Source organism: Lampris incognitus, chromosome 10, assembly GCF_029633865.1.
Source record: "Lampris incognitus isolate fLamInc1 chromosome 10, fLamInc1.hap2, whole genome shotgun sequence".
NCBI classification, from domain to species: Eukaryota; Metazoa; Chordata; class Actinopteri; order Lampriformes; family Lampridae; genus Lampris; species Lampris incognitus.
The window spans coordinates 3,768,047-3,795,953 of NC_079220.1; the positions used below are offsets into that span (position 1 = coordinate 3,768,047).

Consider the following 27,907-nt stretch of genomic DNA (forward strand, 5'->3'; position numbering starts at 1 on the left):
GAGGAGGACAGAAGAAGCGACGGCTACGTAACGTCAGAGGGTGGACGGGCCTGGACTTGGCCAGCTTACAGAGGGCAGCTGAGGACAGGCAGAGATGGCGAGGACTGGATGACCTCTCGGGAGGTTACGGGAGAGGTGAGGTGAGGTTGTGTGACCTGCGGTGAGTCAGGCTTACTGGCAGGTGAGTTTGGATCCACCCCTTTAATGGCGTTTTGTTGACAGTCCTCGGTGACTTCTGGCGTTGCTTTTATTTCTGGCCGTCTTCGCTCCGCTCAAGGTTCTTTATCTGTGTAGGCAACCCGGCTTTTAAGAGTTCTGTTCTTTACAGATTAAGAACACTGCAAACCGCCTTCGCAGCAATGACCACTTGAGTTATAATCTCTTCCTTATCGGTGTTTTCCATAGGTGCCGTGGGGGGGGGGGGTGAGGAGAGATCCCATCCCTGCAGCACAGGGACTGGTATAAAGTGGGAAATACATCCCTCTTCTCCTAATTCCAAATCCATCCCGGCCTGCAAGCTGGATGCTTGGTAGGACTGTGTGGCGGAAAAACTCCATGAGGAGTTTGGTCCAGGTGGTGCGCATGAGGAGTTCGGGCCGGGTGGTGGGCATGAGGAGTTCGGGCCGGGTGGTGGGCATGAGGAGTTCGGGCCGGGTGGTGGGCATGAGGAGTTCGGGCCGGGTGGTGGGCATGAGGAGTTCGGGCCGGGTGGTGCGCATGAGGAGTTCAGGCCGGGTGGTGGGCATGAGGAGTTCAGGCCGGGTGGTGCGCATGAGGAGTTGGAGCCGGGTGGTGGGCATGAGGAGTTGGGGCCGGGTGGTGGGCATGAGGAGTTTGGGCCGGGTGGTGGGCATGAGGAGTTTGGTCCAGGTGGTGGGCATGAGGAGTTGGGGCCGGGTGGTGCGCGTGAGGAGTTCGGGCCGGGTGGTGGGCAGGAGGAGTTTGGGCCGGGTGGTGGGCAGCAGTCGGCTCTAATCCCTCGTCATGGAAACAGAAACACTTTGACTCTGTTGCACCAACACACTCGCAGTGGTGACGCGCTGAATACACACTGAATACACGCTGAATACACGCTGAATACACACTGAATACACGTGGAATACACGCTGAATACACGTGGAATACACGCTGAATACACGCTGAATACACGTGGAATACACACTTAATACACGCTGAATACGCGCAGAATACACGCTGAATAGACGCTGAATACACACTGAATACACGCTGAATACACACTTAATACACGCTGAATACACACTGAATACAAGCTGATTACACACCGAATACAAGCTGAATACACACTGACTACACACTGAATACACGCTGAAGACACGCTGAGTACACGCTGAATACATGCTGTACACACTGAATCCATGCTGAATACCCACTGAATACAGGCTGAATACATACTGAATACATGCTGAGTACACGCTGAATACACGCTGAATACCCACTGAATACACGCCGAATCCACGCCGAATACTCACTGAATAGAGGCTGAATACACGCTGAAGACAAGCTGAATACCCACTGAATCCATGCTGAATACACACTGAATACATGCTGAATACCCACTGAATACATGCCGAATACACACTGAATACACACTGAATACATGCTGAAAACACTTTCACTAACATTAAATACACTTTGAATGTGCACTGAAAACACTGATTATGCGCTGAATATACACCAAATACTTCCTGAACAGACTGAGTACACACTGACAACACTGTGATTATACTCTGAATATACACTAAATACTTCTTGAACAGACTGAGTACACACTGTCAACAATGTGATTATACTCTGAATATACACCGAGAACACACGCTCAGTACACACTGAAGATACTTTGAATACACAGTAGTTTGGTTGTTGACACTGGGAAATGTCAGGGCTGTGTGTGTGTGTGTGTGTGTGTGTGTGTGTAAAAGTACACACTAAACTATCAGTGTGGCTGCTACTGAGCGGTATCAAAGAAACCACAGTGCAGCCGTTCTCATGACATTCTTGCAGGATACGGCATAAAGATGCACCATTTGTCCTGGGTGACCTGCTAACCCCCCCCCTCCCCGGGGGGGGGGGTGATGGGGGGGGGTTAAAGCCTGGGTGGAGGCATCTGTCCAGAGAAATGTTGGGGGAGGCAGAGGTGGTGCGTGGGGAGGAGCTGCTCTCTGAAGAATGATGGTCTGGTATCGGGGGAGTACACTGGTTTCTGTTCTCTGTCATCTGAAAGGAACACTGTTCCAGATTCTCTCACACACACACACATTCGGCAGAGGCAGATGTGGAGGTTTGAACTGGGTGTGAGTGGTGGTGTTGGTGTTGGTGATGATGATGGTGGTGGTGGTAGTGGTTGATGGTGGTGAGGGTGATGATGGTGGTGATGGTGGTGGGGAGTAATGGTGGTGGTGGTGAGGGTGATGATGGTGGTGGTGGTGAGGGTGATGGTGATGGGGATGGTGGTGATGGTGGTGGTGGTAGTGGTTGATGGTGGTGATGGTGGTGAGGGTGATGATGGTGGTGATGGTGGTGGTGATGGGGATGGTGGTGGTGGTGGTGGGCTCAAGACAAACTGACACAAAGCTCAAAAGGAACAGAATATGAGGGTTCATTAAGAGCAGTGAAGTCCCTACTTAACGTGAGGGAGGCGACACGACTTGCCAACATCCACCAGCACACTGACTGTGTTTACATGCACAGGTAAGTGGAGCCACGGTTACAGCTCCATCAGGCCATGTAACTGGACTACTCTCGTTGTCCCAGTATACAAGAACCGGGGGAGAATCGATTTACTGACGGAAGTATGTCCGACCCCGGTACGGTAGGGGGCGATATGCCCCCTTTCAGCTGGTTGCTGTTGGGCCTTCTTCCGGTTGACCTATTGCGTCACATACCAAACAAGCGACGAGCAAGTTAGTGAGCAGGTTGCATGTGGAGCGGTGAAAACATGGACGACTTTACAGCGCTGTACAGTTCATACGTACTCTACGCTTGACTTTTGGCACAGATGCGGTCCACACTACCCCTGGTGCCAACACAACATACAGTTTGTCTCCTCGTCTGTCCAGAAATGCGTGGTTCTCGCTCTAGCGCTCGCCATGTCGATACTGTTGACACTACGCTGTTCGACTTCCGGGTGAAAGACCGCCGCGGGAACTATGGGTCATATGCAGAACGCCTAGGCCAGTTCGGGGCTGATTGAAGCGTGTCAGGGTGGAGGGGAACAGGTATGAGGGTTCTCATGTCAGGGTGGAGGGAACAGGTATGAGGTTCCTCGTGTCAGCGTGGAGGGGAACAGGTATGTGGTTCTTTGTGTCAGGGTGGAGGGAACAGGTATGAGGTTCTTTGTGTCAGGGTGGAGGGAACAGGTATGAGGTTCCTCGTGTCAGCGTGGAGGGGAACAGGTATGAGGGTTCCTCGTGTCAGCATGGAGGGGAACAGGTATGAGGTTCCTCGTGTCAGGATGGAGGGAACAAGTATGAGGTTCCTCGTGTCAGGATGGAGGGGAACAGGTATGAGGGTTCCTCGTGTCAGGGTGGAGGGGAACAGGTATGAGGGTTCCTCGTGTCAGGATGGAGGGGAACAGGTATGAGGGTTCCTCGTGTCAGGATGGAGGGGAACAAGTATGAGGGTTCCTCATGTCAGCGTGGAGGGGAACAGGTATGAGGGTTCCTCGTGTCAGGATGGAGGGGAACAGGTATGAGGTTCCTCGTGTCAGGATGGAGGGAACAAGTATGAGGTTCCTCATGTCAGGGTGGAGGGGAACAGGTATGAGGGTTCCTCGTGTCAGGATGGAGGGGAACAAGTATGAGGTTCCTCGTGTCAGGGTGGAGGGAACAGGTATGAGGTTCCTCGTGTCAGGATGGAGGGGAACAAGTATGAGGGTTCTCGTGTCAGGGTGTAGGGGAACAGGTATGAGGGTCCTCGTGTCAGGGTGGAGGGGAACAGGTATGAGGTTCCTCGTGTCAGGATGGAGGGGAACAAGTATGAGGTTCCTCGTGTCAGGGTGGAGGGAACAGGTATGAGGTTCCTCGTGTCAGGATGGAGGGGAACAAGTATGAGGGTTCTCGTGTCAGCATGGAGGGGAACAGGTATGAGGTTCCTCGTGTCAGGATGGAGGGAACAAGTATGAGGTTCCTCGTGTCAGGATGGAGGGGAACAGGTATGAGGGTTCCTCGTGTCAGGGTGGAGGGGAACAGGTATGAGGGTTCCTCGTGTCAGGATGGAGGGGAACAGGTATGAGGGTTCCTCGTGTCAGGATGGAGGGGAACAAGTATGAGGGTTCCTCATGTCAGCGTGGAGGGGAACAGGTATGAGGGTTCCTCGTGTCAGGATGGAGGGGAACAGGTATGAGGTTCCTCGTGTCAGGATGGAGGGAACAAGTATGAGGTTCCTCATGTCAGGGTGGAGGGGAACAGGTATGAGGGTTCCTCGTGTCAGGATGGAGGGGAACAAGTATGAGGTTCCTCGTGTCAGGGTGGAGGGAACAGGTATGAGGTTCCTCGTGTCAGGATGGAGGGGAACAAGTATGAGGGTTCTCGTGTCAGGGTGTAGGGGAACAGGTATGAGGGTCCTCGTGTCAGGGTGGAGGGGAACAGGTATGAGGTTCCTCGTGTCAGGATGGAGGGGAACAAGTATGAGGTTCCTCGTGTCAGGGTGGAGGGAACAGGTATGAGGTTCCTCGTGTCAGGATGGAGGGGAACAAGTATGAGGGTTCTCGTGTCAGGGTGTAGGGGAACAGGTATGAGGGTCCTCGTGTCAGGGTGGAGGGGAACAGGTATGAGGTTCCTCGTGTCAGGATGGAGGGGAACAGGTATGAGGGTTCCTCGTGTCAGGGTGGAGGGGAACAGGTATGAGGTTCCTCTTGTCAGGATGGAAGGGAACAGGTATGAGGTTCCTCGTGTCAGGATGGAGGGGAACAGGTATGAGGGTTCCTCGTGTCAGGATGGAGGGGAACAGGTATGAGGGTTCCTCGTGTCAGGATGGAGGGGAACAGGTATGAGGGTTCCTCGTGTCAGGGTGGAGGGGAACAGGTATGAGGTTCCTCTTGTCAGGATGGAAGGGAACAGGTATGAGGTTCCTCTTGTCAGGATGGAAGGGAACAGGTATGAGGTTCCTCGTGTCAGGGTGGAGGGGAACAGGTATGAGCGTTCCTCGTGTCAGGGTGGAGGGGAACAGGTATGAGGTTCCTCGTGTCAGGGTGGAGGGAACAAGTATGAGGTTCCTCGTGTCAGGATGGAGGGGAACAGGTATGAGGGTTCTCGTGTCAGGGTGGAGGGGAACAGGTATGAGGTTCCTCGTGTCAGGATGGAAGGGAACAGGTATGAGGTTCCTCGTGTCAGGGTGGAGGGGAACAGGTATGAGGGTTCTCGTCTCAGGATGGAGGGGAACAGGTATGAGGTTCCTCGTGTCAGGGTGGAAGGGAACAGGTATGAGGTTCCTCGTCTCAGGGTGGAGGGGAACAAGTATGAGGTTCCTCGTGTCAGGATGGAAGGGAACAGGTATGAGGTTCCTCGTGTCAGGATGGAAGGGAACAGGTATGAGGGTTCTCGTGTCAGGGTGGAGGGGAACAGGTATGAGGTTCCTCGTGTCAGGGTGGAAGGGAACAGGTATGAGGTTCCTCGTGTCAGGGTGGAGGGGAACAGGTATGAGGGTTCTCGTATCAGGGTGTAGGGGAACAGGTATGAGGTTCCTCGTGTCAGGGTACAAACTCAACATATTTTTGACACTAATGGCACCTCATACAACAGTGTGCCAGTGTGTGAGTGAGTTCATACAGTCATGTAACTGCTGCATGCAGACACACACAGATTAGATAGTGATGAACTGCGTCTGCAGTGTGGAGGTGTGTCCTCACAGTTAATGTGAGGGAATATAATAAAGACGGAGGACAGTACTGCTCATTGTCCCTGAAGGCTGGGAGGTTTGTTTACACCATGTAAGTAAAATGCAGCCTTTAATTACATCATCATGCCAACCTTCACCTCCACCCTGCTGTCTCTCTCTCTCTCTCCCCCTCCCTGTCTTTTTGTCTCTCCCTGCCACTCTCTTTCTGTCTGTCTCCCTGTCTCTCTCTCAGCCCCTCCTCCTCCCTCCCTCCGTCAGTCCTTGTCTGGCTGTCTCACACATGGCGTTAAACTCGCACCGTCCAACACTCCACGCTATCGACTTAACACTCACATTCCATACCAGAGATACAGACGCAGATGCACATGAAGTATTTATACACGTGTGACGAATACTGAAGTCCCACCACACGTGTTAGTCCTGCTAAGAACCCTGCACTTTTACACGTGCGGAACGGGGGAACCTGCATTGAAGGGACGCTCCAGATGAAAAACACAAGGATCCGAACATTATGTTCCGAAGTACAAGATAGTCTGACGTCGTGTTTACATACAGGACAACATCTACAAGTCCGGGTTGTCGAGTAAGGGGTCGGGGATGGATGGGTTTCTCTGTTCAGAATGCCTCCGGAAAAAAACAGCAGTGACCACGTTTACGTGAGGTTAGAAAAGTGGGTTTATTGTGTTAGTCCGACTGAAGTCGTACTCAATCTAGTTTCTGGAAGTGGGACTAACACACCTAGATGATGCGGTTGGGGATGGATTTACTCTGGCATGTACACGCTTCAATCGGCCCCGAACTGGCCTAGGCGTTCCGCGCACGAGCCACAGTTCCCGTGGCGGTCTTTCACCCGGAAGTCAAACAGCCTAGTAACAGTATTGTAGCGAATTCGGGGGGGGGGGGCAGCCGCAGGAACCGCCGCAGCCGGGACGCGAACTCGTGTATTCCGCACCGCGGGCGACAACGTTAACCAGTCGAGTAAAGAGTCCGACCCGTCAGCCAAGGGCTACCGAGCCTATTCATCCCTGATCGTTACAGTATCAACATGGCGAGTGCTAGAGCGAGAACCACGCATTTCTGGACAGACGAGGAGACAAACTTAATGTTGTGTCAGCTGAAGGAGTTGAATATCCTAAAGTACATGGATGCTAACTTGTTTGTTGCTTGTTTGGTATGTGACGCAATCGGTCAACCAGAAGAAGGTCCAATAGCAACCAGCTGACAGGGGGAATATGTCCGACCCACATACTTCCTTCAATAAAGCGATTCTCCCCCGGTTCTTGTGTACTGGGACAACGACAGTAGTCCAATTACATGGCCTAATGGAGCTGTAACCGTGGCGCCACTTAACTGTGCATGTAAACGCAGTCAGTTTCCTGAATAGGACAAATCGGCATATTGCAGGTCTCTACAGTACAGCACCAGAGCAGTTAGTAATTCCACCGTCTTCTGGAAAACAACGGATTTTCATGGCATTAACTCTGCTAAACTACTTTCATATCATTCAGCTCCGATGTAAAACATGCAACCCTCCCAATACTTGTTTTACTGTGAGTTTACATTTATTCAGTTCAGAATAAGTCATTTGGATCCGTGGCCTCCATCCTTGGGTTCAAGGTGGACGTTATTGTTCACGTGAAAGCTGAAGGAGGTTCAGAAAGCTGAAGGAGGTTCAGAGAGATGGGCAGATTCAGAAACACTAAACTTAATAGACGACTTCAAAAATACCAAGTCAGTTTAGTCAGTGTTTCCGAGCGCCCTACTTTCCACGAGCCAGCGCTCACGCAGGGTCACACGGCAGAGAGCGAGTCTGAGTGAAGGAGTGACTCAGTTCTCGCCGGTGAAGTTGGAAACCGGTCGTGAAGTGGGAGAGGTCGTGAGCAGATCGGGTCCAAACTTTTGATCTGACTTGTTCTGGAAAAGGCTTAAACATTACAGTACACCCCCTCCCCCATGCTCCCACAAAGCCATGACCTAGAAAGTTAATCTTTAGCGTGGAGACACACGGACTCCAAAGCCAGGCCTTCTGGGCTTCTCATCCTCACCGATGGTGACACACACCAACTCAAACACACAACCTTCCCCAGGGCAAACATTTAAGAGGAGCTCAAATCTTGTTAAAAATCCAGTCCAGACATTCTTTTTTTTGTGGACCCCCCCCCCCTTTTTTTCTCCCCAACTGTACTTGGCCAATTACCCCACTCTTCCAAGCCGTCCCGGTCGCTGCTCCACCCCCTCTGCCGATCCAGGGAGGGCTGCAGACTACCACATGCCTCCTCCCATACATGTGGAGTCCCCAGCCGCTTCTTTTCACCTGACAGTGAGGAGTTTCACCAGGGGGACGTAGCGCATGGGAGTATCACACTATTCCCCCCAGTTCTCCCTCCCCCCCAAACAGGCGCCCCAACTGACCAATGGAGGCGCTAGTGCAGTGATCAGGACACACACCCAGTTCCGGCTTCCCTCCCGCAGACACAGCCAATTGTGTCTGTAGAGACGCCCGACCAAGCCGGAGGTAACAGGGATTCGATCCAGTGATCCCCATGTTAGTAGGCAACAGAATAGACCGCCATGCCACCCGGATGCCCCGAGTTCACGGGACTCTTTATTGATAGCTAGCTAGCTCGCTAACTAGCATGATATTTCTAGGCAACTATTCAAATCAAATCAAATCAATTTCAAATCAAATCGATTTTATTTGTGTAGCCCAATATCCCAAATTTGCCTCAGTGGGCTTAACAGCAACACAACATCCTGTCCTTAGACCCTCTCATCGGATAAGGAACAACTCCCTAAAAAAAACCTTTAACAGGGGGAAAAATACTATTCAAAAACAGACCAACTGACAGACTGATGATGACAATTCATCAACAATTCATCTCCGGGGTCGGGTGGTAGCTTGCTGCCACCGCGACCCTGACCCCGGAGATAATCAAGAGTATTAGATTATGTCATTTATTAGCAGAGGCTGATTGTCTTTATGCATGCTCAATGGCTGACTGGTTTTATTATGTTGACAAGAAGGGGGAGAGTTTCTCCAGGAGCTTTAGTTAGATTTTCACTACAACAGCAGTTCTAGTTGGGTAACTTTACCTTAAAAAACCTGTGAAGAAATACAACGATACTGGAAGCACGACTTTCACTGGACTGGATCTTTAACATCATGAAATGGTTTAGGAGGGGGAAGGAGGGGACAGGGAAAAGCCGAAACCTCCTGACCGTCAGCTGACATCAGGAGGGCGAGAGATAGAGATAGAGGGAGGAAGTGAGAGAGCGAGAGAGAGAAAGAAGACTTGAGTCAGGAAACAGAGAGCGATGCGGCGGAGGAGTAGGGAGCAACGGAGGGATAAGGCCAAGGGAAAGGAGGGGGAGAGAGAGGAGAGTGTCTGTAAACCCTAAATTGAGAGGCAAGGTTTAGTGTGCTCAGATGATTCCTAATAAGGTTGTAACTGGCAGCCCTGGAAGCCTCTCTGGTGGAATAAGCTGCCAGGAAACATTCCCCCCAAACCCCATCTCCTCCGAATACCAAGAACAGAAACAAACACACCGCGGCCTGTAGACACCATGATGGGACAGATGAACAGAGAGGAAGGGCAGAGACATGGCTGAAATACAACAAAAACACTTTTGACCGATAACACAGAGAAAGAATAATGTTGACACACTAATAATGCAGCGTAATACTTCGTTACGAAGACATCGGGGGCTGGAAGTCCTGCGGTAGGCAGTGGTAGAACTGGCTCTTTCCTGGTTGATATTGACAAATCAAATATCGTGATATTTTTGACTGGATACCTCCATATTGATAACGTGACTGTAGTAACCTACAAGTAGGTCACTACACACGGCACAGCCTCCCTCGGTCTTACGTCCCCAACGACCTAGAGTCGGCCGAGTACGTCTTCATCCGGCACGACGCCCACCGTACCCTCCCGCGCCCCCCCCTCCTCCAGTGTCCTGGCGGCGGGGGGCTAAGAACTTTGTGGTGGATGTGGGCGGGTTTCAGTGGACCGCCTCAAGCCGGCTCACCTGGACGTGGGACAGGCCGGTCCAACTGGTCCAGCCCCCTCGGCGTGGACACCACCCTGCCCCTACACCCTTCAAGAGGAGCCGTTTTGGCCAAATTATTCGTCCCCTGCCATGTTGATTTTTCTTTCTTTTTCCATTCATCCATCCATTATCCAAATCCTGCTTTCAGGGTGGTGGGGATGCTGGAGCCTATCCCAGCAGTCATTGGGCAGCAGGCGGGGAGACACCCTGGACAGGCCGTCAGGCATCACAGGGTGGTTTTTTTCTTTTGGTCATGGTGAATTCAGAGGGGGTGGGCGTGTGTAGTGACCTACATGCAGGTTAGATATTCACGATGTGGACTAGAGACGGTCCCTTTCAGACAGTGGGTTCAGGGTTAGCAGGGGGGGATTGTGGGTAGACACAAGGCTGAGGTTTTGATAGTATGAACTGTTCACTCGAAGCTTGTTGGAGGAAATAGACGACCCCATGGCTCTATGGTCAACAGGAGAAGTGGTCTCATCTCCTTTCTGCCATCCTCCACATGACAGTATTTAGTGGATGACTATTGGTGCTTTCATAAGATATTTACACAAAATGTTAATAATATCAGTATTATACCCAGATCCAGTCTCAAATACAATGCGCTCTTTTGTAAAGCAGCCCAGACACCATCCGGGTGTGGGCCACTTCAGGCAATGATGCAGTGCTGGCGGCCTTCTTCTGGCCCTGACAAAATGCATGTGAGCCTGAAGTGGCCCACATGTATAACAGCAAATATGGCCCAAATATGCCAAATCACATGTGGGCCTTTTTTGGCAAAGATGCGGTGCTCTGGGCAACATGTGATCTGGATGTGACTCTGAAGTGGCCCGTGTGGTAAATGGTGAATATGGCCCAAATATCACAAAACTAATATGGGCGACCTTTGGCAAATATGTGGCACATGTGGCATTGCTATGGCTTGGTTCTGGCCCAGATCTGGCAAACAGGAGCAGACCGCCCAAGTGCCATCATTCCCCGCGGTATGTGGGCCGGATGAAAGAAAGATGGAAGTCGGGTGTGGGACGGGTCTGGGCCACCGCAATTTTGCTATCTGGGATGTTGCATTGTAATGTGAATAGCGAACATTCTATGTAATTGTAATTTGACTGGTTGATTTTTCGTTATGTTCCCTTTAGCGTCCAATGGGGCAACATAATCTTTTTACTGAAATGTACCTCTAATAGGCATCATCGTTTTTTGTTGGATGATTTAATTACCTCCCTGAGGGGGTAGTTGTGTCGAGTTTGTGTTCGTTTGTCTCTAAATTGAATGACGTGTCCTTCCCAGGTGAGAATCGGTGGATGTTTGCAGGATTAGCGGCCACAGGTTCATAATGGCTCAGGTGCTGCACATGGAGCCCAGCTTCCCAGGTACGTCTCAATTATTTATCAGATTATTCTATGTATTATAGTCACAGTACAGCACTGAACAGTACTGTAATACTGAGGTCATGATATAGATTCTGCTCATTCTTTTTGCTAATATGACATCCATGTATAATTTAAGCCTGGTGACATCCTGGGCCTTGCTAGGTCAGGGTGCTGTATCCTCTGTTCTGCTGTTTTAACCGTGTTTGTGTCTAATTTGAAGATTGTTTTGGCTCACGTACATAAACACTGTGTTGCCGGGAGATAAAGTTATTTTCTGAGGTCTGAGTCTCAGATTAGACACAGATTTCCGTTTGTTTAAACTTGGTTTCCTTTCCCCCCCTCAGGGAAGCTGAACCCTTCCACCCCCCCTTCCCTTCACGGCAAGGAGCAGGAGGCACCTTACTCGGTAGAGACCCCCTACGGCTATCGTCTGGACCTGGACTTCCTCAAATATGTCAATGACATAGAGAAGGGGAACACCATCAAGAAGGTGTCGGTCCAACGCCGGCCCCGCTATGGCTCACTGCCCCGCGGCTATGGCTACACCGGCTCCTGGTGGACCTCCACAGAGTCCCTGTGCTCCAACACCAGCATAGACAGCCGCCACTCCTCCCTGTCCTACTGTGCCCCGGGCTTCCATACCTCCCACAGGCCTGGCTTCAGCACTGCCCGTGTGGAGAAGACCCTGCTGGATGCCCGCAGGAAGCTGGAGGAGGAAAAAGAGGGCCGGAGGTTCTCCAACCTGGGCAGAATGCACAGCAGTGTGGCTGGCTCAAACACCTCCATCAGCAGTGCCCACAGCTTCAACAGGGCACAGGGCGGCGGAGGCTCCTTCACTCCCATGAGTTCAGGCCTGTCAACCCCCGTGTCACCCACCCCAGCCCACCTGCAACATGTTAGGGAGCAGATGGCGGTCGCCCTCAGGAAGATCAAGGAGCTGGAGGAGCAGGTGAAGACCATCCCTGTCCTCCAGGTGAAGATCTCTGTGCTGCAGGAGGAAAAACGGCAACTCAGCGTTCAGCTGAAAAGCCAAAAGTTCCTGGGCCACACGCTGGGCTTCAACAGGGGCCGCCCAAGGGGCGAGCTCTACATCGACATCCCCGAGGAGGAGGTGAGCACCGGCGCTAAGGGCAGCAGCAAACTGGCGGGGCCATTGTCGCCATCCACTCCAGATGGCTCCAAGCAAGACTCGGGGTGTGAGATCGAGGACACGGTGATCGTGGGCGGTGCGCGGCCCGGTGCAAAGAGGGAGGTGCGCACCATTGGGGTGGGTCCAGAGGAGACAGGAGACAGTCATCGGGAGGTGGCGGTTGGGGTTCAGGAACAGGATTTGGGACTCCTGCCAGAAAAGGAGACTCTGAGGAGCCGAGTGGGACAACTGGAGGGCCAGCTGAAGAAGAGCCTGCAGGAGCTGCAGGCTGCTCAGCAGCAGGTAGAAGCAGCGCGGACTGAACGACAGGCTCCGACTCCTCAGGTGGAGCGCCCCTTCATGGCTGCCAGCGTGGGCTGGCTGGAGCCACTGGGCCGCAGTCTACAGACGCTGGTCAGCTTCCCCCAGCAGCCACAGCAGAAAGAGCAGAGAACTGTGGGCATTCAGGTGTACACGCTGGAGCAGCCCACTGTGATGGAGGTGGGAACACTCCTCCGGGCTGAGAGCTGCAGCGCCCCCTGCCCTCCACCAGCAGGAACAGTCCTGGAGGGCCAACCCAGAGGACTCGCTGAAGGCATTGCTTCAGAAGGTCAGTGGTAGAAAGTAATGAAGTACTTTGTTACTCTAGTCAAAAGGAAACAACAATGATTTTCAATATTATTTCTCTATTTATGTTGTAGGGATAGCACTCCATTAGCACCCATACTTCTGAGCAGTATTCATGTCTCTCTGAAATGCCACCAAAACTGTGTCTACCAGTGACATCACTAGTGGACAATCTGTGAACGTGTAAATTAAATTCCTGATTTGCTGATAGGCTGCATTGTATAAGTTAATATAAATAAAAACGCTGCATTATACAGCTGTATATGGCATTTTATTAAATTCGAGCTGTAATCGGGGTATGCGTTAGTATTCATCTGCAGGAAAAGAGGTACAGTAGGCATACTTTAAGTGGTATTTTTGGCTTTTCATTAATATGAAAACTGCTTTCACATTTAATACGCCTAAGTACACGAAGATGCCTCTGCACTTTTATGCGAGTAGAATGTCAGTACTTTTACTTTTACTGGAGTAGTTTTGGGTCAGGGTATTTGAACTTGTACTTATGTTAAAGTTCTGAGTTTCTCTTCCACCACTGCAGAAAGTATGTATGGGCAATGGGTAGGTTTTAAGGGTTCTTTTTAAATCATACACTGTTGGCCACATGAATTACTGCTGTTGCCCTCATTGATCTCCTTCCGTTTCTCAGATGCTCCAGTTGAGCTGCCGATTGCCATCAGCTCCAAGCAGGTACGAGATGTCTTAAAGAGCGAAGTTTCCACTTCGGTACCTGTGGTTATTCCCGCCATCGCCATGAGGACGTCTGGTCATCAGATGAGCTCGCTGAACCTGAAAGAAGGCGAGACGGACCGGCCGACCGCCACAGAAGCTGTCCAGTCTCCAGAGGATTTATCAAAGACAGGTAGGGCTGTCATAATCACTACATAATCACCCGATCGCGATTATTTGACCTGACCGCGATCATTTTGCATAATCATTAGAATCGTTTCCATTCATTTGTATAAAAACAGCTGGATGAAACTAACAAAAATGTCACATTTCCATCAGTATTTCCACATCGTTTTCCACCCGTTGTTGTTTTACTGGAGCCCTTTTAATGACGTCATCTTGTTGTGCCCCTGGCACATGAGTGGTGAATTAACACCAACAAGCTGTTTATCTTGAGATGCTTATTCTACAATATTCGACGACTGCACTTCAACGAGCATGTGTTGACAATAACATCATCGACGTAGTTGCAAAGCCAAACACCACAGCACCGCCTGTGGGCACATGTTGGTTTCCAGCCAAATGCAAAAGGAGAGCCCAGTAACTTGGAGGAGGCGATTTGTCGGATTTGCAGCAAAAAGGTGGCGGTCAAAAGCGCTGATACTGCAAATCTAAAAAAAACCATCTACAGATCCACCACCCCACCCAATTCGCCAAACTTGGAAAGACAGACGGCTCAGAAAATAGGGTAATTGGCCAAGTACAATTGGGGAAAAAAGGGGGCAAAAAGCCCCCAAAAGACAATTAAATCGTTAATCCTGATGATTTGTATGACAATTAATCGCCAACTAAAACATCATGATCGTGCCAGCCCTAAAGACAGGTACCATAGACCAGCTCTTCATCTCTCACGTGCTCTTCAGCCTGCTCCAGGCAGCGTTAGTATTGCATGGCACAACTTTGATGTTGACCGTGCACATCAGTTATACGAGTATTAGAATAGCTTACTGGAGAAACACTGTAATTCAGAGCATGCTGGTGTAACACAACATCACATCCGTGAGTTTTAACGTCTTGAACCAGTTGTTTCACAAGCAGCGAACCATAAACCGTCGAACCTCTGAAGAAGGGGCTCCATAATGTAATAAAAAGAGGTCGTATGTCTGCTACGCCACCAGCAGATATATGGTCTTGGTAATCACTTATGCCAGGTGCATAAGTCAGTAATTATATGGGGGGGGGGGAAGCAGATGTCAACTGAGATAGAATTAGAATTGCCCTCAGATGTTGGAATGAACTCAGAATAGAGTAGGTTGCCCCCTGCAGAACTTTTATGGAGGCTGCCAGAGAAAATCACAAACATCCTTTTTCTCCAAAGAGATTTCTGAGATCCTGGGGCTGTATTAACTAATCACAAGGAGTACAGAGACGGTTTCTGCCGTCAGGAAAACTCGAATTCTCTCCATGACGATACAATACAGTACTCTATTTACTCTATCACTGGTCTCCCTCTGCAGACTCGTCCTCTCCCCAGGCTTCTCTGAGGTCCATTATGAAGCGCAAAGCAGAAGGCGAACCAGGATCCCCCTCCACCAAGAAAAACCTTCAGTTCATTGGAGTCAACGGGGGGTGAGTGTCAGTCTGTCACTACCCAGAGACAACATGTGAAACATCTGAACGATATTTATAAGTGAAATATATGTATCTATTCCCTCAAGTCACAGTCCTGTAGAGCCTAGTGTCAGTTTGAACAGCGTGTCTCCTATAGATGTTGATACACGCTCAATAATCCAGGTATGGAAATCACAGAAAGTTGAATCAGTTCCTCTGGGCACAGCGTTCATTAGGAGAAACGTTTCATCATCATCAAAGTGACATCTTCAGTCTCACCCGACTGCACCCTTATAAACAATACAGTGGCATAACGACCGAACCAACAATTGTTTCCATATGCAAATTGCCGTGACCATTAACTAGAGTTTCGATGGCCATGTGTACTGTTCACAGTGGATTTGGGAAAAGTTGCAATCACAGCATTGTAAGATGGCGACAGATGTACTCTTACATCTCTCGTCACATGTTCCTGTTGATGAAGCAGTGGAGGTGGTCCATATGAAATTACAGGACGACCCCACCCTTAGCAATAGGACCACCCTTAACTCTGATTAAGTGTGTCTGCTCCTGAAGCTATGTCTTCAGTCCACATACTTCACACACAGGGGGCGGTACTATAGGCAGAGGCATGGGTGTGCTATGGGTTCCCCAGTCTCACTTGTAGTGGCCAACTTGTGTATGGAGGAAGTGGAAAAGAGGCTCTGATGTCCTATCCAGGGACACCACCTAGCCATTGGTTCAGATTTGTGGACGACACCTGGGTTAAAATTAAATCTCAGGATGTAGCACATTTCACCGACCACATGAACTCTGTGGACACCACATCACGTTCACCAGGGAGGGAGGATGTGGAACATGACAGGTCAGCCTTGTCAGACTGTGAAATTGTAATTGGTGATGGGGGGACATTTGACTGTTGATGTTTACTGTAAACCAACACATACTGATCAGTACTTAAGGTTTGACTCTCATCATCCACTGGAGCACAAACTAGGAGTCATCAGGACTCTGGACCACCAAGCTGACAACGTCCCCACCGACACAGCAGCTGGGGAAGGGGAGAAATCCCACATTAAACAGGCCCTGGGGAAGTGTGGTTATCCTAACTGGGCATCTGTCAAAACCAGGAAGCCGCCCAAACAGTGTACCAGCCAATCGAAGAGAGGAGAAGGACAACAGCTGTCTAATCGTAAACCAGTGGTGATTCCATGGTGGTGGGAGCGCCGGAATAGTTGAGACACGTATTTTCCAAACACTGCGTCTCAGTTGCTTTCAAACCCCAAAATACGCTGCGCCAGAAGTTGGTCCACCCCAAGGACCAGGTCCCCTGGCACAAACAGAGCAATATAGTGCAGCTGTTAAGTGCCAGGAGGATTGGTGACTTGTACATTGGGGAAACTAAACAGATGCTGGCCAAGAGGACGGCACAACACAGGAGAGCTAACACGTCAGACTAGGACTCCACAGTCTACACCCATCTACAGTCTACACCACCATCTACAGTCTACACCATCTACAGGCCAGTGGCCACTCTTTCAAGGATGAGGATGTGCACATCCTTGATCAGAATCATGTTTATTGGCCATGTAGGTTTGCACTACATGGAGTGTGACTCTGGTTCCGTGGCTCTCTCAGTGTACTTAACATAGAATAACAACACTACAACACAACAATCTTCAGATATATACACAAAGACTGACTTATACAGGTAAAATGAGAGGTGATAAAGTGCAGCGGTGCAGAGAATATATCAGAGATGCTGAAATACATGTTAGCAGCTTACTGACATACATGCCTGAGGTAGATGACATGACAGAGTGTACCAGTATACCTACAATGTACAGTACAGTATATACAACATGCACAGTACAGTATATACAACATGTACAGTACAGTATATACAACATGGTTGGATTTATTTGACATAGTTAAGCGACAGCCCCCAGAACGAAACTGTTTATGTCTGGTTGTTTTGGGGCACAGTGCTCTGTAGCACCAAACCAAAAAAAAAAAAAAATCTAAGAAACATTTTGATTTTGTTTTTAGTCTTGTACTTGATTAAACAAACACTCTTACAGTGAAAATGGGTGAAAAGGTAAAATCTGAATAAAAAAATAAAACAGAAAACCAAAAATGTGAGAAAATAAAATTGGATTTAGGCAACATTTAAAGGGGTTCCACAAGGCCTTTCATATCAGCCATACAAAACCATGCAGCTGGTTGATGGTGGATTGTGTTCTCGCTTGCAGATACGAGTCCACATCATCAGAGGACAGCAGCAGCGAGAGCTCGGAGGAGAGTGACTCCAGTGAATATCATGAAGCCAGAGAAAAACTGCCAGACTCCACAGTCCAACACCAGCAGAAAGCAGCCAGCACAAGCCAGACCTCCCAGCACCAAGACCACCTCGCCTCCCAGCCGACCGCACTCAACCTACCAGCCAACATTCCAGACACTCAGCAGGATTCCAGCCACTCGGCCACTGCCGACGCGGGACTACCACACGAAGCCAGCCAATCACCAGCCTCCAACCCCACCCCCTCCTTGCTCTCTCCAGCAAGTGACCCCGCCCCTAAAGAGACTATTGAGCAATCATCAGAAGAAAACAAAGTCCACCAGCAGAGTATCCCTCAGCCTTGTAGCACTGAATACCCTATACCCTCAGTAACCAGCTCCACACCGCCGTGTGCCACTCAAACCGAAACCACTGACCAAACCCAGCAGCAATGCCCCGTCCAATCAGAAACAACTAACCCTGCCCCGCCTCACACCGCCAGCCAATCAGACTCAGAACAAATCTCCCAGCAGAGGATAATCCAGTCATCATCCTCTGTGCCAGCAGCTGAAAGCAGCAACCAGAATGACACCGTGCCAGCCAAACAAGAACTCAAGTAAATATACGCCCGGCGAAAAACTCACCTTGACACCGTCCAGGTTTTCTTAAATGACCAATGACTGATGTTGTTTTTTTATTTGTGTGTGTTTGTTCCAGACTGGAACTGAGTGACAACCTCATGGCAGCTCTGCATGACCTGCAGACTGCTCTGGGAGAACCCAATGCCTTCAGCCAGCAGGGGGCGGTAGGTCTCACAAGCAATCGTTTTCTTCATTTCATTATCCACTTAACCTTCAGTCCACAAGGCATTAGAATTAGACATTAGAGTGTAGCAGTAGTCAGCATAAGTGCTATGTAGCATTAGTGTTATGTAGCATAGGTGCTATGTAGCCTGCTACCACTTCAGAATGGTAAGCATCTTATTTCCAGCACACCCAACCCGGGTTTGTTTCCAGTGGTGGAATGTAACCAAGTACATTCACTCAAGTACTGTACTTAAGTACAATTCTGAGGTGATTGTACATTGCTTGAGTATTTCCATTTTATGGTACTTCATACTTTTACTTCACTATATTTCAGAGGGAAATATGGTACTTTTTACTCCACTACATTTGACAGCTTTAGTTACTAGTTACTTTGCAGATTTAGATAACTAATACAAATTATAAATCAACTAATAATGATATATTTTTATAGGCTAAGCTACCCAGCAGTACATAAAGTAATTGAAATTAGCTACACATTTACCAGCTGCAACGTTAATGTGATGAACACATTATTGCAGCAATAATTATAGTATCAATAATTAATAATTATATCATATAATTATATAATAGTTATATAATTATAAGTATAATATAATTATAATATGCTATAATTATAATAATTAATAATTATAGCAATATTATAATTATATGCCATATAATCTGAATGGGCCATTCTGCATAATGAGTACTTTTACTTTTGCTACTTTAAGTATATTTTGATGCTAATACTTTTGTACTTTTGCTTAAGTGCGATTCTGAATGCAGGACTCTTACTTGCAACAAAGTATTTTTACACTGTGGTATTGCTACTTTTACTTAAGTAAGAGTTCTGAATACTTCTTCCACCACTGTTTGCTTGCTCGTGGCGAGATGAGCAGACTTGAAAACAACATGCCTCACAAGCTTCTTGTAGACGTATTATGAACGTTTTGTGCTTCCAAAAGCACGTCCGCAAGATTTCACAAACTACACGGGCTACAGCGGGCTTTTAAAAACACTGATGAAAGCGGAGAGATACTTCAGGAGAAACTGCGACACCCCCCCCCCTTCCCCCCCAGTTGTATCCGGCCAAATACCCCACTCTTCTAAGCCATCCCGGTCGCTGCTCCACCCCTTCTGCTGATCCGGGGAGGGCTGCAGACTACCACATGCCTCCTCCCATACATGTGGAGTCACCAGCCACTTCTTTTCACCAGACAGTGAAGAGTTTCACCAGGAAGACGTAGCGCGTGGGAGGATCACGCTATCCCCCCCCACGAACAGGCGCCCTGACCGACCAGAGGAGGCGCTAGTGCAGCAACCACGACACATACCCACATCCGGCTTCCCACCCACAGACAAGGCCAATTGTGTCTGTAGGGACGCCCGACCAAGCCGGAGGTAACACGGGGATTCGAACCGCCGATCCCCATGTTGCTTGGCAACGGAATAGACCACTAACTGCGACACATTCTTAACACTACTTTTGGGAAATCAAGCTCTGATCATCACCTGGGTCAGTCTATCTGTCTGTCTGTCTGTGTAAACATTCACCTGTGTGTGTGTGTGTGTGTGTGTGTGTGTGTGTGTGTGTGTGTGTGTGTGTGTGTGATGACCTCAGAGGACCGCCTACACCACGGTGCTGCAGGAGTGGCTTCGCGTGTCTTGCCACAAGGCATCCAGCACAGCGGTGGTCAAGGCCTACATGGACGCCTTCGCCGCCATCTCCCCTCAGCTGCTGGAGTTCGTCATCAACATGGCCGACGGGAACGGGAACACGGCGCTGCACTACACCGTCTCCCACTCCAACTTCCCCGTGGTCAAACTGCTGCTGGACACTGGTGAGGCTTGTGTGTGTTTGGGCTTGTGCGTTGGTCAGTGAGCAGTTAGAAAGGTACAGTCCTGGAGGTTCATATTCAGAACATCACTGTTGTTATTTTTCATTTCTGGCGAAGTTAAGAACGGACAGTGGCCAATTCACAAACATCCATCAGCACTTACGTACTTGTTGTACTTGTTGATGTGGACGTGGACGGCTGTTGTCTGGTGGGACTTCACCAGGTAAAATGACAGGGTGCATAGTGTTCTCCATCTTCGTCATAGCAGGCAGATGAGGAAGAAGAAGGCAGGTCGTGTTGAGTGTGAAGAAGAAGTGAAGGTGTTGTGTCTAACCAGTAGATATGACAGAACAAGCTGGTAGAAGACCAACACATAGTACTACACATAGTACTACATCCATAAGTACAACTCAGGTTCCACCAGGTTCTGTGGTTTGTTTCTGACACAGCAGCCCTGCTGACTCTCATCCATCTGGGATGGAGCTCAGACACCACCACCTCCACCTACGTAGGAGATGGTTCAACTAAAATTAGGATATTCTAGACTGTAGCTTTAAGAAACTCCTCAGGTGAATACATTACTCCTACACAGAGTTGCTCCTTCCCTAAAGGCTCCCTGAGTGAGACTGTGTCAATGGGCGGCGAGGGAGTAAGAGAGCAAGTGAATAATGAGAAAGAGAGCAATAAAATACAAAGAGCTGAACTGTGAGTCTGGGTGGAGTTTTGAGAAATTTTCTTTCCCTGTTTTTTTTTTAGAAAAGAAAGGGAACCTTTCGACTTGTCCCTTTCATAGACAGGTTGACGGACGAGATCATGCAGGAGTATCTGTGGACTATGATGTTTGCGGATGACATTGTGATCTATAGTGAGATTAGGGTGCAGGTGGAGGAGAGCCTGGAGAGGTGCAGGTATGCACTGAAGAGAAGAGGAATGAAAGTCAATAGGAGCAAGACGGAATACCTATGCATGAATGAGAGGGAGGACAGTGGAATGGTGAGGATGCAAGGAGTAGAGGTGATGAAGGTGTATAAGTTTAAATACTTGGGGTCAACTGTCCAAAGTAACAGGGAGTGCAGGAGAGCGGGAAGAAGAGAGTGCAGGCAGGGTGGAGTAGGTGGAGAAGAGTGTCAGGAGTGATGTGTGACAGAAGGGTACCAGCAAGAGTTAAAGGGAAGGTTTACAAGATGGTAGTGAGACCAGCTATGTTGTATGGTTTGGAGACAGTGGCACTGATGAAAAGACAGGAGGTGGAGCTGGAGGTGGCAGAGGTGAAGATGATAAGATTTTCATTGGGAGTGATGAAGAAGGACAGGATTAGGAACGAGTATATTAGAGAGACAGCTCAGGTTGGACGGTTTGGAGACAAAGCAAGAGAGGCAAGATTGAGATGGTTTGGACATGTGTGGAGGAGAGATGCTGGGTATACTGGGAGAAGGATGCTGAATATGGAGCTGCCAGGGAAGAGGAGAAGAGGAAGGCCAAAGAGGAGGTTTATGGATGTGGTGAGGGAGGACATGCAGGTGGCTGGTGTGACAGAGGAAGATGCAGAGGACAGGAAGAGATGGAAACGGATGATCCGCTGTGGCGCCCCGTAACGGGAGTAACCGGAAGTAGTAGCAGTAGTAGCAGTAGTAGAAGAAGTAGTAGTAGTAGTAGTAGTAGTAGTAGTAGTAGTAGATGATTCAATGACGTGTCCAATTCTGCAGTATTTTGTTTTGCATTCAGCCGTTAAGCTTAAGTGTGAAACAACCTTCGCCTGTATCCACCTCACTGATTTATCTTATACTTGCCTGTCAACGGTGTCGCTGTCTGCCACAAACCATTTCCCCTTCATACGTGGTAGGCCTGTGTAACGCCGACAAGCAGAACAAGGCCGGCTACACAGCCATCATGCTGACGGCGCTGGCGGCCTTCCACTCGGACAGCGACCTCCATACCGTCTTGCAGCTGCTCCGCACCGGAGACGTCAACGCCAAGGCCAGCCAGGTACGCCAGCCGACTGCTGCTCCGCTACTGAAACAAAACCACAGAGCTTCACCCGAGATAATGGAAACATGCTGTGTACTACTACAATCATGACTTTTCTTCAGAGAGATTTCATCAAAAATGTAAATAAGAAAAAGAAAAGTTGATAACGTGAGTAACGTCTGCACTCTTCATCAAAATGGATGACGAGGCCTCGCACACAAACATTGGTCATGATGGACACCTGTGAGCAATATAATATAATATAATATAATATAACATAACATAATTTCATATAATATATAAAATATAATTAATATAATATAAAATATAATTAATATAATATATAATATAATATAACATAATATAATATAATTTCATATAATATAATATAAAATATAATATATAATATAATTAATATAATATAATTTCATATAATATAATATAAAATATAATATATAATATAATTAATATAATATATAATATAATATAACATAATATAATATAATTTCATATAATATAATATAAAATATAATATATAATATAATTAATATAATATATAATATAATATAATATAAAATAATATAATTTCATATAATATAATATATAATATAATTAATATAATATAAAATATAATATAATTAAGATAATATATAATATAATATAATCATTACATGCTCCTCTTTAAGCTCATTTTGAAACTAATGTGGTTGCAGCAGCACTTCGTCTGGGGTTTTCATGAAGCAAACTTTCCAAATCAGATAACTGAGCAGATGGAAAGGAACGTTTGTCCTGTTGGGCCCAAACCTCAACATGGACTCTTGTTCCCTTCCTAACAAAACATTCATCACGCAAAACACACAAACTACACGCACAGTAAATCACTGGATAAATACAAGTTTATCCAGCGAATAGGAACCTTATTTATATTTCTATGAAGTGATTTCTTTGACTAATATTGTGTTTTCAAACTTTTTTCTCAAAATCTGACCACTTTTATTCCCTGATGCATGTAACGTCATGATTCAACTGGACTTTAAGTTATCACGTTGTGCTGCGTTGTCTCGAGGACACGTGGTCTGGTTAGTCACCACTGTGTGATTGGACGCGGACGCTTGTGTGTGGGGTTGTATGTGGTGTGGTGTGTGTGTGTGTGTGTGTGTGGTGTGTGTGTGTGTGTGTGTGTGGGTCTAGGCTGGACAGACGGCGCTAATGCTGGCGGTTAGCCACGGCCGGGGCGACATGGTGCGCGCGCTGCTGTCCTGCGGGGCGCAGGTCAACATCCGTGACGACGACGGTTCCACCGCCCTCATGTGCGCCTGCGAGCACGGACACGTGGACATCGTACGCCAGCTGCTGTCGGTGCCTGGCTGTGATGCAACCCTCACAGACAACGTGAGCCAACTAGTGCCCTCACTAGTCCTCCCACTGTATCACTAGTCCTCTCACTGTATCACTAGTCCTCCCACTGTATCACTAGTCCTCCCACTGTATCACTAGTCCTCCCACTATATCACTAGTCCTCTCACTGTATCACTAGTCCTCCCACTGTATCACTAGTCCTCCCACTGTATCACTAGTCCTCCCACTATATCACTAGTCCTCTCACTGTATCACTAGTCCTCCCACTATATCACTAGTCCTCCCACTATATCACGAGCCCTATTAAGAGTCCTCTCACTGTATCACTAGTCCTCCCACTATATCACTAGTCCTCCCACTGTATCACTAGTCCTCTCACTGTATCACTAGTCCTCTCACTGTATCACTAGTCCTCCCACTATATCACTAGTCCTCCCACTATAGCACTAGTCCGCTCACTGTATCACTAGTCCCCCCACTATATCACTAGTCCTCCCACTATATCACTAGTCCTCTCACTGTATCACTAGTCCTCCCACTGTATCACTAGTCCTCCCACTGTATCACTAGTCCTCTCACTGTATCACTAGTCCTCCCACTATATCACTAGTCCTCCCACTGTATCACTAGTCCTCCCACTGTATCACTAGTCCTCCCACTGTATCACTAGTCCTCTCACTGTATCACTAGTCCTCCAACTATATCACGAGCCCTATTACTAGTCCTCTCACTGTATCACTAGCCCTCCAACTATATCACGAGCCCTATTACTAGTCCTCTCACTGTATCACTAGCCCTCCCACTATATCACGAGCCCTATTACTAGTCCTCTCACTGTATCACTAGCCCTCCCACTATATCACTAGTCCTCCAACTATATCACGAGCCCTATTACGAGTCCTCTCACTGTATCACTAGTCCTCCAACTATATCACGAGCCCTATTACTAGTCCTCTCACTGTATCACTAGCCCTCCCACTATATCATGAGCCCTATTACTAGTCCTCTCACTGTATCACTAGTCCTCTCACTGTATCACTAGTCCTCTCACTGTATCACTAGTCCTCCCACTATATCACGAGCCCTATTACGAGTCCTTTCACTGTATCACTAGTCCTCTCACTGTATCACTAGTCCTCCAACTATATCACGAGCCCTATTACTAGTCCTCTCACTGTATCACTAGTCCTCTCACTGTATCACTAGTCCTCCCACTATATCACTAGCCCTATTACTAGTCCTCTCACTGTACTACTAGTCCTCTCACTATATCACTAGTCCTAATACTAGTTCTCTTGCTATAGCACTAGTCCTCTCACTGTATCACTAGTCCTCTCACTATAGCCCTAGTCCTCTCACTGTACTACTAGTCCTCTCACTATATCACTAGTCCTAATACTAGTTCTCTTGCTATAGCACTAGTCCTCTCACTGTATCACTAGTCCTCTCACTCTAGCACTAGTACTCTCACTAGTCCTCTCACTGTATCACTAGTCCTCTCACTATAGCATTAGTACTCTCACTGTATCACTAGTCATCTCACTATATCACTAGCCCTATTACTAGTCCTGTCACTGTATCACTAGCCCTCTCACTATATCACTAGCCCTATTACTAGTGCTCTCACTGTATCCATAGTCCTCCCACTATATCACTAGCCCTTTTACTAGTACCCTCACTGTATCACTAGTCCTCTCACTAGTCCTTTCACTATATCACTAGTCCTCTTACCAGTCCTCTCACTACAGCATTAGTCCTCTCACTAGTCCTCTCACTGTATCACTTGTCCTCCAACTATATCACTAGCCCTATTACTAGTACTCTCACTATGTAACTAGTCCTCTCACAAGTCATCTCGCTATATAACTGGTCCTATTACTTACTAGTCCTATCATTATATTACTAGTCCTATTACGAGTCATATCACCATATTACTAGTCCCATTATAAGTCCTATCACTATATTACTAGTCTTACCACCTGTCCTATTACTAGTCATATCACTATATCACTAGTCTTATCCCTTCTCCTATTACTAGTCCTATCACTGTATTACCAGTCCTATTAATAGCCATGTCACTATATCACTAGTCCTATTACAAGTCATACTATTACTAGTCCTATCGCTATATCACTAGTATTCTCACTAGTCCCCTTTTGAAATTTCCTGATTTCTCACGCTGACCGCAAAAACTCCACGAGTATCTCGTCTCTCCGTCTTCTCTTCTTCATTTTATAAAAAGTCATACCCTCATCTCCCTCTCTCTCTCTCAGGATGGTAGTACTGCTCTGTCGATCGCCCTGGAGGCCAGTCAGAATGACATCGCTGTTCTACTCTACGCACACCTCAACTTTGCTAAGCCGCCTTCCCCCGTGAGTGTTTTCAGATAGGTCACCATATACCTTCCTCTGTGGTTACACTTGGGCAGGCATGTCGGCCATTTCAGTCTTTCTGTTTGCGTTAGCTTAAACCTTCAGCAACTGGAAGGCTTAGTTTGTAACCGACTGATGCTGGTTTTTTAAACGACTGTCCGGTGGCAGGTCTGTATTGATGGTAAAAGTCATATCAGGTCAATTTAATCAACTCGGTTTTATCAATATGCTCTAGTCTTTACTACCCAAACTCTTTAATTTACATTTTCATGCGCCCGTGCGCACACACACAGACACGCAGTCATACAATCAGAAATGTGAATGAAAAGGACTTTTCTTTGTCCTGACCAGGTTTCTCCAAAGTCTCCCCTGCTGGGCTCCTCTCCTCCTGCTGGTGAAACCAAGTGAACCACACTGACTCCACCTCCTCAGTCCACTCATATTTCACCAGGGTTTTCACTTTTGTAATACAAAGATGTTTGTGTGTGTGTGTGTGTGTGTTTCCTGTAATTTACACGCAGTACACGTAGACACACTGCTAGCACTCAGCACAATCCTGTTTCACTGTTGTCCTGTTTCATGTGGTCTCAGATTTGGTGATTGATGCGTCTGCAGTTTGGTACAAGACAGAAGAATACACACATCTACAGAGGTTGTATGGAAATGACCTCGCTCAGGCAATAATCCAGTTTTCAGCCACACAGTCTCGAGTGGCACTTACCAACCTAATATGCTGACGACAGTGCATTAAATAGTTAATTACTATAAGCTTTACGGTTTTCTATATGGACCTTTTACTGGTTTATGTTAAAAGTTATATATTTTCATTGTGATGTATTCACTTGTTTTGACACAGAGAAGTTATTTGTCACCATGGGAGTCATTTAAAGGAGGAACATAAGCCACTCGTTTCACGGAGAAGTGTCCTTGGATCAGTCGCGTCAGTCCACTGATAGGTGCTGCAGTAAATTTGGATACGAAACCCATTTTCTTTTCCAGTATTTCAGGATTTATACGCAAGATTTATTTACTCTGGAATATTTTTGATAAGTGTGTTTTTATTATAATTGACAGACAGCGTTTCCAGGTGAATAATTTTAACTTCCTGGGCAAAGTTTTGAACTTTACCCCACCTTTCCGAACCAGCGGACGCTGTAAGCGTCTCTTCTGCGGAGGTTCTCGGACGCCGTCGTGTCACGTGTCACCTGCGTTTCCTCAGAAAAGCCCAAAGAACGCCACTCTGGCACACGGTGGCAGCGGCAGGTGGGTGTTCGAGCAACACAGACATGGTGGCGGTAGAGTTACCTGGTAAGCTTACTCTGTGGAAGATACGGTACAACACTCTGTGTATTTTTTCGTACGTGAAGGTTTTTGGCAGTTTGAGCGACCCGCGTCAGTGTTTGCCAGACTAAAGTAAACGTGTTGAAAGAAACTGAAGTCATCCGTTTGGTGGTAATCCTTATGAGAGCTCAATGGCAAACAGCAAGTGACTGGGCTTGAGTCTCTGAATGACGCCGTGTAAGATAAGAATATCAAAATAATATATGTCATGATGCTAAATTAGGAGTGATGCATAGAGTCGACTTCCTTTTTAAAATGTGTTATTGATGTCAGAATTTCTAATAACTTTTAAAAGATTTTCTCCCACACTTTTTATAGTATCATTTTTGAGCAACTGAATTTTTTTTATAATCTTTTACAGTTTTTTTTTTATTTAACTGTCCCTCTCTTTTTATATATGTAATTTTATATTGTTTGTTCACAGCTAGGTTATGTAACCACACAGGTATTTTGTTCATGTTTTATTGAGCTTTATGTAAATTCCTAGATTATGTTTCTACTATTTTGATTTGTGCATTTGGATGAAAATAAATACAACTAGACCACAGCGTTCTCCTGAATTCTGTTTGCTTGGTTGTAAACGGTGATTCAAACACGTCCCGATGTCCTCAAACCGACATCTGAGATGCTGAC

The 27,907-nt window shown here is 47.6% G+C and overlaps 1 protein-coding gene across 2 annotated transcripts; it reads left to right on the forward strand.

Annotated features, from left to right (window-relative positions):
* Positions 1 to 27,907, forward strand: kank2 (KN motif and ankyrin repeat domains 2). 2 transcript variants are annotated; one of them, XM_056287387.1, is made up of 12 exons: positions 1 to 140; positions 11,197 to 11,279; positions 11,624 to 13,018; positions 13,682 to 13,894; positions 15,219 to 15,330; positions 17,565 to 18,206; positions 18,308 to 18,395; positions 20,018 to 20,237; positions 22,078 to 22,220; positions 23,394 to 23,594; positions 25,835 to 25,933; positions 26,285 to 27,907. In XM_056287387.1, the coding sequence occupies exons 2-12, from the start codon at positions 11,243 to 11,245 to the stop codon at positions 26,339 to 26,341; spliced, it is 3,207 nt and encodes a 1,068-aa protein (XP_056143362.1). In that variant the 5' UTR covers positions 1 to 140; positions 11,197 to 11,242; the 3' UTR covers positions 26,342 to 27,907. The 2 variants fall into 2 exon arrangements, with proteins under 2 accessions (XP_056143362.1, XP_056143361.1); XM_056287386.1 differs by having other exon boundaries at positions 1 to 135.